General features: G+C 34.2%; 2 protein-coding genes across 2 annotated transcripts; both read left to right on the top strand.

Moving 5' to 3' along the window:
- Positions 1 to 2569: 2569 nt before the first annotated feature.
- Positions 2570 to 9800, top strand: LOC133327994 (open rectifier potassium channel protein 1; the record flags this gene model as incomplete). The annotated part of the gene is made up of 5 exons (XM_061536543.1): positions 2570 to 2871; positions 2936 to 3187; positions 3257 to 3360; positions 5939 to 6086; positions 7632 to 9800. Coding segments are annotated over 5 exons (2975 nt in total), but the record flags the coding sequence as incomplete, so codon positions are not given.
- A 6517-nt stretch (positions 9801 to 16317) lies between these two features.
- On the top strand, positions 16318 to 20425 carry LOC133327977 (putative ATP-dependent RNA helicase DHX57). Its single transcript, XM_061536523.1, has 5 exons — positions 16318 to 16388; positions 16452 to 18725; positions 18783 to 19539; positions 19598 to 19796; positions 19858 to 20425. Exons 1-5 carry the CDS (start codon positions 16318 to 16320, stop codon positions 20421 to 20423), a joined length of 3867 nt encoding a protein of 1288 aa, XP_061392507.1. The 3' UTR covers positions 20424 to 20425.
- Positions 20426 to 21780: the final 1355 nt, after the last annotated feature.

Below are 21780 nucleotides of genomic sequence, written 5' to 3'. Positions count from 1 at the left end.
CTGTTTACTCGAAAACTGTGCCTGAACCCACAAAACTGGTAAAACATTGAACCAAATTTAAGAGTCATTAGTATTTTTTATGGCGGAACAGAGGTATATAAAATCTTTGAATATCTCGAAGCTGTAGTTTTCAAGTTCAACAGTTGGTCCTCGTTCGGTATTAAAGGGCTACGAGAGGTCCTTTCCGACTTTAACTGCTGACCTTGTGCCCGTTAAAGTTATACTGCAGGAATGCCGAACGTAGATGTGGCTTTAAACACTTTTGAGCGAATAGAGCTGTCGAATGCGTTTTTATAGTCGTCAAATAGATGGAATGTGTCGATGTGTTTTTGTGGTTATTATTCAGAATACGGCGCAGAGTGAAAATCTGATCTATCGTGGATTTGCAGGTATTATCCATAATAATATCATTGACCATTGCCTTCATTCGTTCACACAGCGCGCTGGATAGCACTTTAAATACGATGGGAAGGAGACTAAATGGCCTGGTATGTTAAGTTAGCTTTGTATGAAATGTCTATTTATAAAGGAATATCAGAGTCAAACATTAATTTGAACGTCGTTCACCTTTATTCTTTTACAATAAAAGAAGCCAATTTAACATGACAATCCTGAAGTCCTCTTGTATCCTTTTTTTGTGCACGGGACACAGAATGCTGAGGTTCCAATTATTGGGCATGCATTCCTGTAAACTAAACAGCTGGTACATGCTCCTATAGTTCGGCTGGTAGCCCATCGGCACATGATGCTTTATTGCAAAATTGTACTAATCAGCTGGTGCATGCTCCTGACCATCATCTGACCACCGGTCTTGAATAGTTTGGCTGCTAATACATCGGTACCTTCTACTTTATTATTCTTCAGACGATTGATTGCTATTTCGACCTCATCTTGGCTAGGTGCACCAAAGCCTTCGGTTTGGTGTTTTACTCGTTGGTAACATTTTCAGACTTTATTCTGACACATGTACATCTCGATTTGCTACTCTTTGCAGAGTTGCCCTATATATACAGCGTTTTTCACCTCAGTAGCATTACAACACTCCGGATCGTACCATGGGTTTCTTGGTGGTGGTTTTTGATACCCAAGTGTTGCCTTTGCGGCAGTTTGTAGGGAGTGGGCAATTGTTTGCCATTGTGCTTCTATTACTATACTATTATCGGGACAAAAAGTGCTTTCGTCAAGCAGGTGGGTAAGTTGAGTGGAGTAGGCCTAGGCTATATGTTGTGTTTGCAGCTTTTCGACGTCGAGTTTCCGTGTTGTGTTAGATCGCACCTTTGCTGCAACATTAAGACAAGTGCGAACATTAGCTGCTACAAGCTAGTGGTCCCAATAGAAAATCGCTCTTCGGGTCGACATCTAAAATAACGGATGAATGCCTTCCGCCTATCACAACATGATCAATTTGATTTTTCCTTGTTCAATCGAGAGAAATCCAGGTGGCCTTGTGTATATTGAGATGCTTGAATCTGGTGCTGCAAACTACCATGTTTTTGCTGCCGCGAAGTCAATCAACCTCATGCTGTTGTCGGATGTTTTTTCATGGAGGCTGAATTTTCCAATGGTGTGACATTTTTGCATTAAAATCTCCTAGCAGAATTTTAATGTCATTGTCAGGGAAGCAGTCATATGCAGTTTCTAGGCGCTCGTAAAATATGTCTTTGGTCTGCTCATCTTTGCCTTCGGTCAGAGCATGGGCGCAAATAAGACTGATGTTGAAGAACTTGGCTTTTATATGGATTATAGCAATTCGCTCATCTACAGGAGTGAATCCTGAAACGAGTTCTTTTATTCTCCTATTAACCATAAACAGTTGCAAATGTTGGCACAAAGAGAGAGCAGTATTTTTTCCTACAAAAACCGCGTTGCATCTCATTAGTATCATGATTTAAAATTTGTATGATAAATCGTGGTAAATTCAGCCTCATTAAGAAAATAAACCCTGATTCAGCTTTTAATCCTGATTAAATTCAATTTTAATAGTCTAAACGGGCTCTTACTATTAAAATAGTATAGAAAACAATCATTTGTGTGTACATGCAAACAAACATCAGCTGACTGGCATACTAAACAAAATCTATTAAAGTAACTACCAATTGAATTTATATCCTTCAAAGGTATATGCATGGCAAAATAAATAGGTAGTCCATTAAGCGCAGCTGATGTCTCGATTAACTGTCAAAGTGCGTGATGTCTACTTGAATTCGATGTGCAAAGTTTCCAACTATGTGAAATATTATATGGAAAATTTTGACAGATGATCCAGACAAAAACAAATGTTTTTGTTTTGATACATCACCTTATTATTGCATCATGGGTATATGGGTACGGTTTGTTATAGTACATTTACATTGTACTGGATTTACCTTGTACTGGTATATATGTAAATTGTCAATTTCATTACATATATACCAAATATATCCTCATAAAGCAGGTTAACACGACAAAAAGTTCTAATGTAAATGTCGATTTACCTTATTTATTACTTACTTATTTAACTAAAATAAATGTGCTATAAACATCTAAATTTAACACCACTAATCACCTTATTATGTTACATTTTTTTCAGAATATATCCTAGAAAACCTGGACGATAAAAATGTCACCACCCAAAATGAAGTATTGGAACGTATTAGCGATTATTGCGGTAAGCCCGTAACAGATTATCGAAATGATGAGTATGAAGTACCCTATACCTGGACATTTTATCACTCGTTCTTTTTCGCGTTTACTGTGTGCTCAACGGTCGGTTATGGTAATATATCACCGACCACAACATTGGGCCGAATGATAATGATTGTGTATTCGGTGATTGGTATACCAATCAATGGTATATTATTTGCTGGATTGGGCGAATATTTTGGAAAGACGGTAATGATTTGTTAAAATTAAAAACGATAATAAAATGAAACTAAATTTATGTTTTCTCTTGCAGTTCCAAGCAATATATCGACGTTATAAAAAATACAAAATGTCCCGTGATGTACACTATGTACCACCGCAATTGGGTTTGATTACCACCGTGTTAATAGCATTAGTGCCGGGTATAACATTATTCCTCTTAATACCGTCTTGGGTATTTTCCTATTTTGAAGATTGGCCATTTTCGTTGGCCTTTTATTATTCCTATGTCACGACCACAACAATTGGTTTTGGTGATTATGTACCAACATTCCAGCCACAACAGGTAAGATGAGATGTTTTTATTTATATTTCAGCTACAGTTTTAATTACGAGAGTGATTTCTTTATTTTAGCCTCGAGAATTTGGCGGTTGGTTTGTGGTTTATGAAATATTCGTTATTGTCTGGTTCATATTTTCATTGGGCTATTTATTAATGATTATGACTTTTATAACAAGGTGAGTTGTTAAGAAGAAATTATTGTTATTACATTATATGTGGGATGTTTTGAAAGCATAATTTGGGATTGTTTGTTAATAAAATTTGAGATTATTATTACACGAATGTAGTAATTAAATGAAATTTGACATCAAAGACAAATTTTTTTTCGACAATGTATGCTTTAAAGAAAACATTCTAACATTTAAATTATTATTATGAAAATACTACCAATAAAAATCAAAATATTACAGAATTATGCTTTGTCACTAAAACAAATAAAATAGAAACCTTTATTTAAAGATGCATTTACACGCAACATGTTTTACAAAAATTTTCATTTATTTGGCATATATGCAAAGGAAATGACAACATAAATGACAATTAAATTATGATTTATCATAAAACACGTTCGATGTAAATGGGGGCTATGCACTATAAGCATGTTTCGAATATTTAAAGCGCCTTTATACTACTACATCCACTCGATCTCAAACGTCAATTAAAGTAAATTTACATATACGATTTTAGATCGACTCGATTAACGAAATCCAGAAATACCACCTAATTGTTTACACATATCATTAATCATGATCTAAATGTTGATCAGCTGATGTTTTTTAGTATACATAGAAAATAACTTATTTGTGTAAAAAATATTAGTTGCAATTTAAAAATGAAAAAAGTTACAACAATAGAAATGTTTTTGCAATGCTGTGATCGTTTGAAAAGTAAAAAATCACCTAAAAACAAAAATTCTATAAATAATTAGAAATATAAAAACAAATAACATGTAAACAGTTGCAAATTTTGGTACATTGTGAGAGGGTTGTATTTTTTCGTATAAAAACTGTTTTGCATCTCATTAGTATCATGATTTCGATTATGATTTTAAGTAAACTCTGCCACAAAATGATTTAAAATTGTATGTTAAACCATGATAAATGTAGTTTGATTAAGAAAACAAACGGTGATTCGTCCTTTAATCATGATCAAATGTTATATATAAATCCGCTTTTACATAGCGTATACATCACTTTAAACCGGGTTTACATATAAAATTTGATCATGATTAAAATGCGAATCAGGGTTTATTTTTTTATCTGACTAAATTTACCATGATTTACCATACAATTTTAAATCATTTTGTGGCAGAATATATTTTAAAATATGATACTATTGAGATGTAACTCGGTTTTGGTACGAAAATATACATCTCTCTCGCAGATTATATTTGACGTATGCGAAATGGAATTGACATTTGAGATCGAGTGGATTTCTAAATAAATCTAAACGCACTTTAAATTTAAGTGCAATAGCTTTCCTTCTGTTCTGGTCTTAAATCGACATCTTAATTGTATATTTTAAATGTAACTATGTGTAAACACTCTAAATGGTCTAATATCAATCATATGTTTATTATATTTAAATGTCATATTATGTATCCTCATATCTGTTACTATTTAGCATCTAAAATTAATAAAGGCTTGTTTAGTCGATTTAATTGCTAAATCGAACTGGATTTATCACGATTTATAATACAACATCAAATTCACTCAATATCTTTATTTGATATCCTAAATCGAGATAATTTCAAATACAACCCTGCTTTTGCCCATAAAATACATCACTTCTCCTAAAAGCACTAAAATTACAACGCTTTACGCTTAAAATACGTTAAATATAGAAAATAAATGCCTAACAAAAATATGACAGCAGCTAAAAATTTATAATTTTTAAATAACAGCTGACTGTCAATTGTATATCATTTTAATACTGGTCTAAATAGCTAGGATTTGTTACCCTGATTTATAAAAAGATAAATTTCTATGTAGTTAGGAATAATTCCTTTTAGAATTATAAAAAATATTGATTGAAATTTTGCCTCAAAAATTATGAAACTAGTGAAATAAGAATGTATACGTTAACAAATAATAGCTGACTGTCAAATGTATATCATTTTATTACTAATTTAAGGCGCCTTTAGAATTACGAAATCCACTCCATCCAAGGCGACGTATACGGTATGAAATTGACATTTGAGGTCGAGTGGATTCAGTAGTCTAAATGTGCTCTTAAACAACTAGTATTTGTTACCCTGATTTATAACAAGATATTTTTCTATGTATTTGTATTTATATCAGCTGCTTCTCAAGTTTGCTGTCAAAATTCATTTGTGTGAATTGGCCTCCCATATGAAAACGTAAACAAAGTTCAAATTTTTGACATTTGACATGAAAAAAACAGCTGACTTTCGCTGGTTGGGTGACCTTTTTAATAGATCTTGACAAATATTAATAAAAAATCACAGTGTTGTCATTGGAGATTTGTATTAAACCTAGTTTAAACAAAGCACAATTATACGTCACATTTAAAGCAAAATAAATGTTTTGGGGCTAAATATTATTAATCTATACCTTACCAAAGAACACCTAATATGAATGCACATTGGAACTAATCTAATAACAATAATATTAATTAAAATCTCAATATTTTTGGCCTACAAAATTGTATTTTATTGCAACAACGACAACAAATTTCTTATGGCAATTTCCAAAAAAAAATACATATACAATTTTTTCTTAATTTTCTTTTCAGAGGCTTACAAAGTAAGAAACTAGCACGTTTGGAACAACAACTATCATCGAATATTAAAGCCACTCAACATCGTATTTGGAGTGGTGTTACCAAAGATGTGGGCTATTTGAGAAGGATACTCAATGAATTGTATATATTGAAATTTAAGGTAATTATTAAACCACGTATTGGGTTATTAATAATATCTATACTGTATTTCAATTTGAATATTCGTATTATAATTTTTGTAATTTGAATGATTGCACTCGTGGGTTTAACTTATTTTGTTGCACTTGTTAATTATAAATGCACTTGGTTTTATATTTTGGGACACGTTTTGGTTAATTCTGTTTTTATTCTTTTTTTGGGATCATGTATTTATGATTTTGAGTATTATTTCTCTTTATTTCGGGCGAAAAGTAATAATATCGTAAATGATTAACATGTTTTCTTCAATTGCTCTTAGTTTTATTAATAGCAATCTCATTGAAGGAGCATTCTGTGAAGTAAGTATGTTATTAAAGCTGAAAAACACGCTCTTTAACACATTAGGTCTAAACATGTTTTAAAAAAGTATCAGATTCTGAAGAGCAACACAGTTTAAATTCAAAGATCAGCTGACTAAATATTATATTAGATTTACAGTGGATTTATTTACTCCAGTAGATCTAAACTGGATTTATTTACTCCAGTAGATCTAAACTGTCAATTTCATTACATATATGTCAAATAAATCCTCATAGAGGAGATTAACCATGCAAAAATTTCTAATGTAAATGACGTTTTAGTCCTTGAAAAAATTTTGTCAGCTGTTTCCCAAGTCTAGTATCAAAAAATTGTCTTTCTTTACATTTTTAAAGTGGAAGTCAATTCACAATAATGAATTTTGACAGCAAACTTGAGAGGCAGCTGATATCCAGCTGATCTCCCTGGATGACCTTATTAATAGGCCTTGATAGAGCTTTACTTTTCGAATCAGCTGGTAAACTATTGTAATAAATATTTATTTGATATAAATACGTCCAGAAATAAAGTTTTAATTTAAGGACCAGCTGACTGAAAAGTTACACGTTTGACCAGATATATGTCACAATGTATATGTCAAAAAAACTCAACATAGATTCCAATATATAAATGTATAAATGTAAACGGATTATAAAAACGGTATAAACTTAGGGGTTAGTTTTAGGAATTTGAAAATAAAATGATTTAGAGTGAATTAAAGCACATTTACATTGCATTGGTTTTAAGAACCTAGTGGATTTAAATTGTCAAATATTATCAAGTACTTTAGACATTTTTACTGGGTTAACGTACTATATGAGGATTTATTTGACATTTAAACAATGACAATTTAAACCCACTGGATTAACGAAATCCAATACAATGTAAATATGCTATAAAGTTCTGAAGTACATATGATTTAATGCAGCTATATCTACATCACAAGTGTTTTAATAGCACAGGTTAGAAGACGTTTACATTTTAGCGGATTTATTAAATCCAGTAGACCTAAATTGTCAATTCTATTACATATATATCAAATAAATTCTCATAGAGGAGGTTAACCCTAAAAAAAGGTCTAATGTAAATGACGTTTTAAGTAGGTTCTCCACAGACTATCGAAGAATATGCAATCTTAACTCACAATCTTTCCCCCGTCCTAAACTAGCAATCTCAAAATAATCTCTTCTCTCTTTTTTTTATTCCTCAGCCCGTCTATACAGAACCTGCTGAGTATGATTACTCTCTACATCGTTCCTTATCTTGCCCTGAACTAACAATGTACAGAGTTGATCCCATTCCAATACCCAGTCGTAAACGTGCCTTCTCTGAATGTTATGATGCTGTGGAGGCTCGTGTGGAAGGCACTCCATTTACAGTACATGCTTCCTCGGATACGGAATTGAATAGAATCGATCGCCAGAAATCATTCGAAACGGCTGAAGCTTTCCGTCAAACTACCGGTCTGTTGGCGAAAGTGGTTACGGCCTTGGCTACTGTGCAGGCACCACCACAAGATGAAGATACCACTGTGGGAGCGGCCAGTATGTATGGTGGTTATCATGGTTTCTCCGATTCACAAATATTGGCCAGTGAATGGTCATTCCCCGGCACCAATGAAATACCCAAGCCCAGAGGTAGAGCCTGTTCCGATTTCAATTTGGATCCCAAATGGAAGGGTGGCAGACGTTCCACAATGCCTGCTCACCAGGAATGGACGTGGAGTGGTGATAACGATCAAATTCAAGAGGCTATTAACAGTCGTTGTCGCCAAATGGATCGCGATCGTGAGAATATTTATCGCAGCAGTTTGGGTCTACCCACACTCGATCATGTGGTTAATGTAGATGAAGAAGAATTGAATAAGAAACCTCAGACGGCCGGCGGAAGAACTAAGAAATTCTCCATTCCTGATGGTTTTCGCAGGCTATTTCCATTTAAGAAACGGCCATCACAAGCTGATTGGAACGTGGATGGTGAGAAGGGTGACAAACGTAAATTCTCTGTTGCAAGTGTTCCGGAGGGCATTCCCCACGATGTTCCACCTCTGGATTATTATAGTACAGTAACCGCCAATGCCAGTCCTACCTATTTCCATAATGGAAAACCCTTGCAAACATCAAATGGCAGTCTTAACACACGTCTCTCAGTTTTGGGTTTGAATAATATTAGGGAAAATCCAAGACCAGAATTGAGCCAACTTACTGAAATGAATAACAGCAACACCGTAACCACTAATACATCATACCAAAGAAATCCTCTGGGAGATCGCAAACGTAAGGTATCGGCCTTTGCCCAAAACGCTGCATTATCCAATCGCCGAGCAAGCATGTTTCCACCGACCAGTGCAGCAGCGGCAATTTCACAAAGGCGAGCCAGTGTCTTCAATCCCGAAAGAAGGGGAAGTGTTCTCTCCACCGCTGGCATTAATCCGCCAGCCAGGCGTGGCAGTCTATTCCCTATGGCGCCCAACGCCAATCGACGATCAAGTCTATTTTCCACGGCCTCCCAAGAAGATGTGGACATTTTGGAAAATACTACATTGGCTGATTTGATTCGGGCACTAGAAGTTGTTCACACCCAGGCCGTTTTGGACGAGCAAGTTGAAGCATCCGCTCTTGCCAATAAATCGGGCAGCTCCAATTTGTTCCGTTCGGATAAGAAACGCAAGGGTGGTTCTGGCGGTCTGGATGACTCACCATTACCACCGATATTGTCATTGTTTGGCACCGATTCCAAGGCTATGAATGCAGCAGCTGCTAATCGTCTGTATGCTCGTAGATCAACAATTGTTGGTACCCTACCGCAGACATCACATCAGCTCAATCAAACATCTATTACGCCAAGTAATTCCAGTAACATATTAACCAGGCGAAAGTTATCGACTGTTCAGATAAAAGACCCACCACCAAGTTACAGCGAACGCGATAACCAATCGTCGGTGACGAGCACTCCCGCGACACAAACGAAATTCAAACGTCGTTTTAGTGTCAGACCAACAGCATTGCAAATACCACCGGGTATGGCGCCTCCACCCGGTGTTAATATCAACACGGTGGTATCGCAAATACCATCGGGTCCATCAACATCAAGTGGCAGTCTAAATCCCTTGGGTCCTGGCTCACAAACAGTTCTCCAAAGACGCTTATCACTAAGGCCATCGCCATTAGCCCAGCCAACAATAACCACAACTTCTCCCGATGGCACAACTACAACAAATCCATTGTCATCAGCGGCCAGTAGCACAGCTCGATTGCTGCCAGCTCGTCCATCCAATACCAGTACACATTCCCCATTGTCACGTATTGTGCAAATATCACAAGCTCAACGTAAATCTAGTATGCCAGATGGTTTTAGCTCTCAGAAAACCGATAAATAAGTCGAAATGTTCATATTATATAAAATATGTCTATTTTTTCTTTTTATTTCATTTTACTTCGAAAATTTAGAAATTATGTAGTTATTCGATTCGAAATCAATAAGCTATGTGTTTCAACAACATTCCTTCTCCCTTAAAGTTTACATTATTTACAGCATCGTTTATATTTTGAATTTAAAGCTTGCAGTAAATCACGCAGAGTTGCAATTGTAAACGTATTCAATATCTAGACTACACAAAAGTCACTAAATATACCATTATACCATTGTTGTATTTTTAATATTTAATATTTCCAAAATATTGCCAAATATTTGTTTAGAAAAAAGACAATTTTTGTTCTTTGTAGTAGTTATTTAAGTCATTAGTTATTTAAGAAATAGTATGCACAAAAACTATATAAATTATTGTAAGTAGAAGCTTTTTAGTATTTATTGTAATGAAATCAAACAAAAAAAACGAGCAGACATGAACAAATTTTTAATAAAGCTAAATAAAATTATTTAAAGAAATTAAAAAAAAATTAATTTGCGTTTTTTACAAAAATTTGGTAAAAGTGGGTTTACATATAACATTTTATCTTGATTTAAGACTGAATCAGGGTTTATTTTCTTAATCAGGCTAAATGTACGATGATTTAGAGTTACGAAATTCGCTCGATTTCCATGAACAAGATTAACTTGACATATACACTATGAAATTGACGTTTTAAATCGCTCTTAACAAACAATTTTAAATCATCGTGCAACAGGGTTTTTTTTTAATCGTGAACTAAATGATGATACTATTGAAATGCAACGCCGTTTTTCTACGAAAAAATACAACTCTTATTTATAGAATTCTTTTGTTTTTATGTGATTTTTTTTTACTTTTCAAACCATCACAGCATTGCAACAACATTTCCATTGTTGTAATTTTTCTTTTAATTTTCAAATTGCAAACAATATATTTTTGGCGCAAATTAATAATTTTGTATGTATACTAACAAATATCAGATGATTGGCATTTAGATCGTTATTAAACAATAACGGTGTATTTGTTAGTATACATACAAAATTATTAATTTGCGCCAAAAATATTTGTTTGCAATTTGAAAATGAAAAGAAAAATTTCGTTAATCGTGTCCATGATGCAATAATAAGGTGATGTATCACAACAACAACCTTTGTTTTTGTCTCGATTATCTGTAAAATTTTTCCATATAATATTTCAAATGGTTGGCAACACTGCACGACGAATTTAAGTAGAAATTACCCACTTTGACAGTTAATCGAGACATCAGCTGCGCTAAATGGACTACCTATTCATTGTGCCATGATCGTGTCGATTTAAAATCTTATAGCACGTTTACATTGTACAGGATTTCGTTGGCCCAGTGGGTTTATGTCAAATAAATCCTCATAAAGTAGGGTAAACCGGTGAACAATTCTAATGTAAATGCCGTTTAATATACGTTTAGATTTACGAAATTCACTCGATTCCATAGCGTATACGTCAAATGTAATCCACTGTATTTGTGAATAGGTATCTGGTGGATTTAGTAGTAATAAATGAGTTCTAAAAGCGCGTTTATATTTACGAAATCCACTCGATCTCAAACAATTCCATAGCGTATGCGTCGAATAGAATCCACTGGATTTGTGAACATGATTAAGGTGACGTATACACAATGGAATTGACATTTGAAATCGAGTGGATTTAGTAGTCTAAACATACTTTAAAGGTTATATTCTAAAGGTGTCAATAGGTAATCATAAATCAGGTAAAGGCATTATCTCGATTTAATCGCTAAATCGAGCTCAATTTAACTCGATATGCCATGCAAATTAAATCCACCGAATACTAGAACTGTTAAAAATTTTATGCAAGATCGAGATAATTTCAAATACAACCCTACTTTTGTCCAAAAATTAACTTATCCTTAATGTATGGTACAAAAAATTGTTTTTTTTTTTCAAAATAGTTGCCTAACAAAAATTTGACAGCTAATGAAAGATTGATATTTTTTGAATTTATAGCGAATTTTACTATATATTAAACAAGAAAAATGTTTATGCCTTTTTTACCCAAAGGGAAGCAATTCCTATCGAAATTGTAAAATATTGATTGAAAAATCGTCACAAAAATTATGAAACCAGTAAAATGTGTATGTATGCGTAAACAAATCATCTTAAAATCGTGTTAAACGGCATTTACATTCGCACTTTTTACTGGGTTAACCTACTTTATGAGGATTTATTTGACCTACTTCATGAGAATTTAATTGACAATTTAATTGACGTTACAACAATCAATTTGTTCTTGTAAGTTATACTAGTGTCAACGTCATTTGACAGAAAAATGTAAACCAATAAATTATATTTATTTTGAATATAAAATATTTTCTAATCCTCAAAATTAAATTTGAAAAACATGAATGTAAATCTATCAAATTTATATTTCTATCGCTTCCACATCTTTCCTAAAATTGAGCCATTGCCACTTATATGTGTAACACATATGAAAATGCAGGGAATTGCAAGTTATTCCAAGAAGAAAGATTTGCTTCCTCAAACTTTTCCAGTAGGCAGATTGAGAAAATTGAATACGGGAGCACATTTAATAAGGAACAATTTAAAATTGTATGCGTTCCCAATTTTCCTGTTGGGTGATTTTTAAAAACATAATTTTTTAATGCATGTTGACACTAGTATTACGTTGGAATCAAATCAGCTGAGATTTACTATTACCTTTTATAATTGTGCCATGTATCTACCTTTATTGGCAAACTATATTGTTGGAAAATTGGAAAAAAAAAACTTTTATAAGATTTCGTTTTTTTTTTTTTGGAATATTCATAATATATTATTATGCCATGTACAGACGAACGTTGTTCGCTCTCTCATTCGTTGTTCGACAACTAATTATGAAGTAATTACTTAGTTCCCCATATAAAATTTTCTGAGCGAACACCGACTTTTGTACATTGTTCAATTCGAATCACTTTCTGAATAACCAAGAATTTTGTCCCATCCCTAACAATTGAGAGTATTTATCGAAAATAATTTAATTTTGACAGTTTGAAATTTTTTATGAAATTTACAAACTTTTTCAGTAAAATTGAAAATGATGAATGAAAAGTAACAAATTGTGTAGTTTTTATATATGCAGTAGGATGAAAATTTTGTAATCTACATAATGCAATATGCATTTCTTTCCCTTTTGTTCTAATTAGCGTACAAAACGAGAAACAAATGTGGGGAAACCCAAACAAAATTTCTCCAATTTTTTTATGTGACATTTGAATTGAGAAAATATAAAAATTTATTTATAGCAACAATATTTTCAGAAAAAATTGAAAACATGAATTAAAAGTAAATAGATATAGGTTCATACCATAGTCAGGAGAAAGAGAATTATTTTTTCTATTTAGATCCATATGTGATTCACGCAAATATGTTAACATTTTGGTGTAAAACCAGAAACAAAAGGTTTGAAATAAAAAAAACTCTAATGACATGAATTAAGAATAGTGTTGTATGAACGGGATAATTCATGTACGTAACTCTGAGAGCGAACTACGTTGTTCGAATGCCCGTCAGAACATGGCATTAATAATTAGTCTGCTTTTCCACAGGCAGATTTTTATTTGGCAAATTTTTTGTTTTCTCTTTTGAAATTTTCGCTTGCTTTTCCATTAGCAAATTTTTCTTTGCCAAATTTGCGAATCAAAATACAAAAGAAAGAAAATAAAAGTCAAAAGTGTTTGCATTTTAAAAATTTTTTTTTAATATTTTATTTATTTTTTATATATATTATTATATAAATTGCAAAAATTAAAAATTAAATTTCACTTGCACAAATTAAAGCAACGGGTTTGTAAAAAAAAGCCGGCTGTGTGTCAGTAAAGCGAATAGGTTCAAAAGGAAATGTCAACAAAATTGTTTTCAACGAACAGAGCAAAGCAGAATTTGCGTATACGGCAAATTCTGAACAGGCAAATTTTTGTTTTTCTTCCTCGCACCCCTCTCGCCTACAAACTCAGTATTTGCCAAATAAAAATTTGCCTGTGGAAAAGCAGACTTATTTTAGGAAATAAATGACGCAATAAATAAATGAATTTTTTGTTGTATGTCATGGTACAATTATAAAAGGTAACAGCAAATCCCAGCTGATTTGATTCCAATGTAATACTAGTGTCAATATGAATTTGACAAATTATGCTTTTAAAAATCACCCAACAGGAAAAATCACAAAACAGGAATTAAATGTGGTCCCGTATTCAATTTACTCAATCTGCCTGCTGGGAAAGTTTGGGGGAGCAAATCTTTCTTCATGGAATAACTCGCAATTCCCTGCATTTTTATATGTGTTGCACATATAAGTGGCAATGGCTCAATTATAGGAAAGATGTGGAAGCGATAGAAATATAAATTTGATAGATTTTCATTCATGTTTTTCAATTTTTATTTTAAGGATTCGAAAATATTTCATTTTCAAAATAAAAATAATTTGTTTGTTTACATTTTTCTGTCAAATGTGTTGACACTAGTAGAACTTACAACAACAAATTTCCATGTGGTTGTTGTATCGTTTTTTGTACAACAACATTTGCTGTTACCTTCTTTTATTATACCATGGTTGTATGTAAAGGTCGTACCTAATTTATTGCGCTCCGTACAAAAATACTCACCTTCACGCCCTTATAGGATTTTATAGACGTCCGTATTACCCAAATACGCAAAGACTTTATTTGCATCTGTGCCAATTGAAAACGGCGAAAATAGATGAAAAGGTTTTTTTAATTGATCAAAAAATGTTTACTTTCATAGAAACACAATTTTTTCAATGACTGAAATTCTATTTTCAAAAAACAAAAAATCCAACATACGCATAGTCAATGTTGAAAATTTTCATCTTTTTATTTTGATACGCAATTTGTATTTGTGTAACATTCATTGAAACACATGTACACCTAAATCTGTTTTTACACGGTAGATTGGTTCGAGAAGAAGCCGTGTAAAAAAAGACATTGATCTTATACATAAAGGGAATTCCCCTAAATTAGTGCTATTCACTTTTGCTTTGACCAGAAAAAATTGTTTGTACGCGCTAAAGGGGAATTCACTTAAATCTTTAAGCTAGTGTTTCTAGACTTTCTTCTTTCTAGCTAGACTTTCTTCTTTCATAAATACTTTTTTTGTGATATGAACATACTTCGCAAAAATTAAATTTGACAAAAAAATTTAAGTACATAAAATTTTAAATCGTGCTAAATGGAATAAAATCGCCTAAAAAAATTAAAAATATTCAATTTTCAAACGGTGTTATATCAAAACCGTGTACAAAAAGACCATGTAAAAACAGACTTAGGTGTATTTAACTTTTAAATTTAGGTACGACCCTGAGTTCCAATTTAAAAAGGGTTGCCATTATTAATTTCTCAAATGAGACTACCTTCTGTAATTATTTCATGCTTCAGAATATTAAACAATATTAAACAAATTTAGATTTTTTACGCTGAACACTTGTTTTTATTTGATGTAGGGAAAAATATGCATAGGGATTTGTGAAAATGACTTTCCCTGCATATTCTACAATTCCTAATATATATCTTTGCTATATTCTGAAATATACACGTTTATATTTCTTCTGAACCGGTTAAAATCCCGTTAATTGTCATGAAAAATTCAGCTGTCTAACGTCAAAAATGTATACTTTGTTTACGTTTTCATAATGAAAGTCAATTCACAATAATGGTTTTTAACAGCAATCTTGAGAGGCAGCTGATATCCAGCTAGTCTCCCTGGATGAACTTATTAATAGACCTTGGTTTAAAAGTGCGCAAAAAATATCTATGTTTAACCTTAAATTTAAAATTGAAAACCGTTATTACTCGTTTTACATGCTATTGTGACAAATGCTAAGCACAGATGGGCTGTGAATAATAAAATCAGCTGTTTATATTCAACAGATGGCTTTTTACATACACTATGTTAACATCCTCTGGTGAATGAATCTGCTGATTTTTAACATCTTTCATGTCTCTTTCTAAACAACAAAAGCGGCCGTTATGCCTCCCATTCATTCGTAAACACAGTAGTCTGTTGGTGATTTTGTTTTGAGGTCGCTCTTTATCAACCATTCTTTCGTAGCTCCCTTCATTCGTAGCATGTGGATGTCGCAAGCTGAGATGGTGATGAATCGTATTGATTTGGATTAAATAATTTAGAAAAATCTAAAAATCTGTGAATTTTTTTATTAATTTCACACCATTACCAGAAGAGGAAGCCAAATCAAATCGATACAAAGACAAGGAGGGTAAGTGAAATGTATGGTGATGTGGCCATACATGCAGCTGCTGCTATAACAAAGAGCTTTTTTGCAATTTCATAAGATTTAGTAAAACTATAATTTTTTTTTTTGCAGAGTCAACGAATGCTTCTATTGTACGTTCATTTGGTAGAAAGAGAACTGTTCCTAAAGCCATCCAATTAAAATTATTTTAAAATAAGTTCCGATTAACCTTTGTTGAAACACCATGGATGAGGGTTCTCAGCGTTTAATAGACGACTGCTTTTTGCGTCCAATTCAACAGGATGTTCGTTCAACGTAAGGAAATTACAATAATTACAAAAAAAAAACACTTTCTAATATTTTATCTTTTTCGTGTAGGAACCGACCTGCCGAAGTGCCTGCCTCTAAGGTAACACTTAAAACGGAAATGCAAGTCCTACGCCTGAGCGATGAATCGCAAAAAATGTGCATGGAAACATTGAGATCGATACATGGCGACGATTTCCGTTTAGATGATCCCTCAAAGTACAAAGATCGTGGTGGTAGAATGAAAAAATCATATTGGGAAGATCGTGGCACCCTTGTCGTCCAGTCAGTTACAAATTTCTCCTCAAACAACGGCACACTGGGTGGTAAAGATGGCGAAAAAAATCCCGAAAGTCCAGAGCAGAGGTTACGCCGCTACGCTTTATTAAAATTGGAGAATTACGGTTTTGCCTCCAGCCATTGCCTTGAGGCATATGACCACTGTAATGGAAACATCGACGAAACCTTGAATCTATTGTTCCGTAAATATATGAGAATTCCCGATGATCAAGAGGAGTTAACGGTGGAATTTACCGAAAAGGAATTACTTGATATGCGATTTGATGAAAAAGAGGCTTTAGAATCAATTTATGATAAAATATTCGAAGAGAAGGAAAAGAATGCAGTGTGGAATTTAAAATTCAAAATTGAACATCTGCTGCAGCACAGTCCCTCTGAGGTGCGCAAGGCACGAGATGCAGCTGCTGCCAAACAGAACACAAATCAAAAACATGTAAAGAAACCGAGAGAACCCCAGAGGTGTCGCAACTTTGATGAAAAGGGCACCTGTAGATTTGGTCCGAAATGTCGTTTTGCCCATATCCGCCCCGAACCGGTGATACCCGAAAAAAGTGCGAGCAAAGAGAAAACCGATGAGTCAGATGAAAAATGGTTCTATTTGGAAATACGTTTTCCTCCACACACCAAATATCCCTACGAGGCTCCTTACATATACGTGAAGACCACCTGTCATGACATACCCAACGAAATAAGGCTGAAATTGGCGAGAAAACTTTATCGCGAAGCTCAAGAGTCATGTCGTGATGGCATACCATGTGTCTACAGTATTTCGGAGCTACTGCAAATGGAAAGTTTTTCGGAAAATATTGATCTGGATCAAGAGGCCTTCCCGAGGGCTGATAAATCACTGTTCTATGTGGAAGATCCATTGGAAAAAGAAAATATCGTAAAGAAATTTGAAAATCTGCCCACTCACTATGAGAAAGGCTTAACCTCACACGGTGATGGTTTTCGTAAAGATCCTGAGGCAATGGAAAAAGAAGATCGGCTTTTGTTGAAACGTTTTATGGAGCGGCGACGCGATGAGAAGTATCAAAAAATGATGAAAACACGACAAAATCTGCCAGCCTTTAGTAAAATGATGGATATTTTAAATTTACTGGAGACTTCACAGATTTTGGTTATTTCCGGAGAAACGGGATGTGGTAAATCGACACAGGTTCCACAATTCATATTGGACAATTGGTTTTTTAAGGCTTCCCAGTTGGATAATTCACAAAAAATGCCTCATGTTGAAGTGGTGTGTACCCAGCCGAGAAGGCTTTCGGCGATTGGTGTGGCGGAACGTGTGGCCGACGAACGAGCCGAAAGAATAGGACAAACTGTGGGTTATCAAATTCGTTTGGAAAATAAAATATCCTCAGCTACACGTTTGACATTTTGCACCACCGGTATTTTGTTGAGGCGTTTGGCATCTGAACCTTTGCTGGAGTCAGTTACTCACATTATTGTCGATGAAGTCCATGAACGTAGTGAAGAGTCTGACTTTTTGCTGATGATTGTTAAACGTATATTACCTCTACGACCCGATCTAAAGGTCATCCTGATGTCAGCCACCCTGAATGCTAAACTATTTTCGGACTATTTCAATGGTGTACCCATTCTAGATATCCCTGGTAGAACTTTCCCCGTGGAACAATTGTTCCTTGAAGATATACTGGAACGTTGTGATTATGTAATGGAATGTGATTCTCAGTATAGTCGTAAGGTTAGCAAAAAGGAAGAGGAGGAGTTGATGCGAGAATTGGAATATGCCGATATTAAGGCGGAAAATGTGGCACCACCAACCAAGCTCAAGGATGAGAAATTGAATTTGTCGGCAATGTATTCACGTTATGCGGATTATTCCAAGAAGACATGTAAATCGATTTATCTTATGGAGCCAATGAAAGTCAATCCGGAATTAATTGAGTCTGTGCTAAAGTATATTGTGGAGGGTGAACATGAATGGCCCCGGGAGGGTACAATATTGATATTTTTGCCGGGTCTACAAGAAATTCAGGCTGTGCATGATGCCCTCTGTGATAGTAATATGTTTGGACCAAGGTAGGAGGCAGTTTTAACACATTCAAAATAAAAATTTAAACATTTAAATTTTTGCAGATCGGGCAAATACATTTTAGTGCCTTTACACTCAACCCTATCGAGTGAAGAACAAGCTGCTGTCTTCCGACCCGCACCCAAGGGAAAACGAAAAATTGTGTTGAGTACAAATATTGCTGAAACCTCTGTCACCATAGATGATTGTGTTTTCGTCATCGACTATGGTCTCATGAAGGAGAAACGTTTCGATTCGAATCGTAACATGGAATCATTGGAATTGGTATATGTTTCTCGGGCGAATGCCAATCAACGTAAGGGTCGTGCTGGTCGTGTCATGCCTGGTGTTTGTATACACTTGTACACCCAACATCGTTTCAAATATAATTTCTTGGCTCAACCCATACCCGAAATACATCGTGTTCCGCTGGAGCAATTGGTGTTGCGTATAAAAACCCTACCCAATTTCCAGGGTCTAAATGTTGTGGAAGTTTTAGGTGAAACCTTAGAACCACCCACCGAAGAGAATATTATTGGGGCTGTGACACGTCTGCAGGATGTTGGTGCCCTGGATGAGGAACAACAATTAACACCATTGGGTCATCATCTTTCAGCATTGCCGGTCGATGTACGGATAGGTAAACTAATGTTGTTCGGTACCATCTTCCAGTGTTTGGATAGTGTGCTGACCATTGCTGCCTGCTTGTCACACAAATCACCATTTGTTAGTCCCTTCAATAAACGGGCTGAAGCGGAGCGACGCAAACGTGAATTTGCTTTATGCAATAGTGATCATTTGACATGTTTGCTGGCCTACAAGGTAAAATCTGTTTGATAATTAAAAAAACAACTCCTTTAATTTGTATTTCTCTTTTTAGAAATGGTTAGAGGTATCCAAGCGCAACTTTTTCGCCAGCCGCAACTATGCCGAGGAACATTTTCTATCTCTGAAAACTTTGCAAACAATTTCCGAAGTCAAATATCAATTTTTGGAATTACTTGTATCGATAGGTTTTGTACCCATTAATGTACCCAGGAAACGTAAAAATGCTCAGGACACAATTTTGGAATTAACGGGTAAAAAAACAAATTTTAAATTATCTTTCGAAGAGACATTAAATTCTGCTTTTCTCTACAGGCAATGAACTAAACATAAATGGTGACAATAATCGTCTACTTATCTCTTTGTTGTGTGCCTCCCTCTATCCAAACATTGTAAAAATCCTCACACCCGAACGTAGCTACATACAAACAGCCGGTGGAGCAATGCCAAAATTGGCCACAGCCAAAGATTTACGCTTTAAAACACGTGAAGATGGTTATGTGGCCATACATCCATCATCGGTAAATTCAGACACGGGCACATTTCAATCTCCCTTCTTGGTGTATCAGGAAAAAGTCAAAACCTCAAGAATTTTCATTCGAGAATGTAGTATGTTGCCGTTGGTGCCTCTGGTTCTCTTTGCCGGTTCTGATTTAAAAGTTGAACTTCATGACGGTGATTTCCTCTTCCTACTCGAAGATGGTTGGATAATAATCAAAGCTCACAATCATGAGACTGCCGAAATGATACAATGTTTACGTTTGGAACTACTGAAATTGTTGGAAGAGAAAATTCGTGATCCATGTTTGAATTTATTGCATCATGAAAATGGTCGTAAAATTATACAAAGTATTATTTATTTAATTGGACATAACAATTAAAAAAACAACAACAATTGTAATTTGGTTATTACAAAAGCCAAAATTGGTCAAACCAAAAACAGGAAGGATTTTGAATTGAATTGCAAGAGATTATTAGTTTTCTTTTTTTGTTTGTTTGATTTTTGTTTGTCGTTTTCTTAGTGAAATTGCTCGTGTAAATACATACATATATGACACAATAATATAACATTTTGATAATTGTTAAATGTTATTTTTTCTGACCGAAATATATAAACAACATTTTTTATGACAAGAAAAATATAGGCCTTTTTAATTTTTAATAAATATTTGACAAAGACCTGAAATAGTAAAGACTATGCCGCAAAATGCATTTTCCAATAAAATGTTTCGCATCTAGTTTACGCAAATGTGGCATCACCGCACTCTATAATACGAAAACGCATGTCAAACTCGTTCGTTAAGCGCAAATATCTTGCGTTAACAAAATAGCAAACGCAAAGGAAGCGAAACATATAAGTAAGCTCAATTAATTTTTTTATTTTTATATAAATTGTAAATTATTTTAAGTAAAAGGCAAAAAAGTCACAGTTGCAGACTCAGCAACGTCAGTTCCTAACTTAAGTAGATTTGATGGGGCAACACAGTGATTTGGCAAAGGGACAGTTGCAGAGTTCAAATGCGAAACAACGCGCCAACAATTTGTGGACAAAACTGTCTGATGACCTCAATTCAAATTGACCTCCTGTAAAAGATGTCGGTGGTTGGAAAAAGTAATGTATTATATTTTTTATATATATAAATGTGAAACTATGTGTGCATATTTACAGGTTGGTGTTGATAACCACCTTGTCCAAGCAATTTCAAAGCAGCGGCCTCTTTTATTGGGATTGGAATTGTTGTGGATCTATTTGGAAAGACGAGCGTTTAATAAATACATAAACGAATCTTTATTGAGACGAACATTTTGTATAAATCTATAAAAATTAAATATTTGAAAATGTTTGTCACATAATTCGTACTTCTATTTTAATACCCGTGGTCACTTAGGGAGAGTATATTTGATCGATCTCATAAATTTCTGTTTTTGTTTTTAATTCGTTCATCATTTTTGTTTAAAAAAACACTCGTACCACACAAAAAAATGTTTTCATTTAAAATTTTTTGACGTTTCCTTTTGTCATTCTTCGTTACTGTTTACTTTGTGGCGACAGTGTTGCCCTATTTTTGATTTAGTTTGCGAATGCGTTTGCGTGATGTTACGTACCAAATTGTACTCTTAACGCATTTAGCTTTCGCATCGCACTTGCTTTCGCAACGCAATACAGAGTAACCCCCCAGATTTTTAAAGCTCTCTCATATGCAACATGCTTGCCATTTTTTCAAAAATGAAAAGCTT

This window comes from Musca vetustissima, unplaced genomic scaffold, assembly GCF_032173495.1.
Source record: "Musca vetustissima isolate MV318-11 ecotype Yass unplaced genomic scaffold, APGP_CSIRO_Mvet_v1 utg20399, whole genome shotgun sequence".
Taxonomy (NCBI): domain Eukaryota; kingdom Metazoa; phylum Arthropoda; class Insecta; order Diptera; family Muscidae; genus Musca; species Musca vetustissima.
This window is presented reverse-complemented; position numbering and strand designations above follow the sequence as displayed.

Excerpts from the sequence above, each read along its gene's own strand:
- LOC133327977 (XM_061536523.1), top strand. The coding sequence starts at position 16,318 with ATGGATGAGGGTTCTCAGCGTTTAATAGACGACTGCTTTTTGCGTCCA. Across the intron at positions 16,389-16,451 it reads CAACAGGATGTTCGTTCAAC|GAACCGACCTGCCGAAGTGC; the intron begins GTAAGGAAATTA and ends TTTTTCGTGTAG. Across the intron at positions 19,540-19,597 it reads CATGTTTGCTGGCCTACAAG|AAATGGTTAGAGGTATCCAA; the intron begins GTAAAATCTGTT and ends TTCTCTTTTTAG.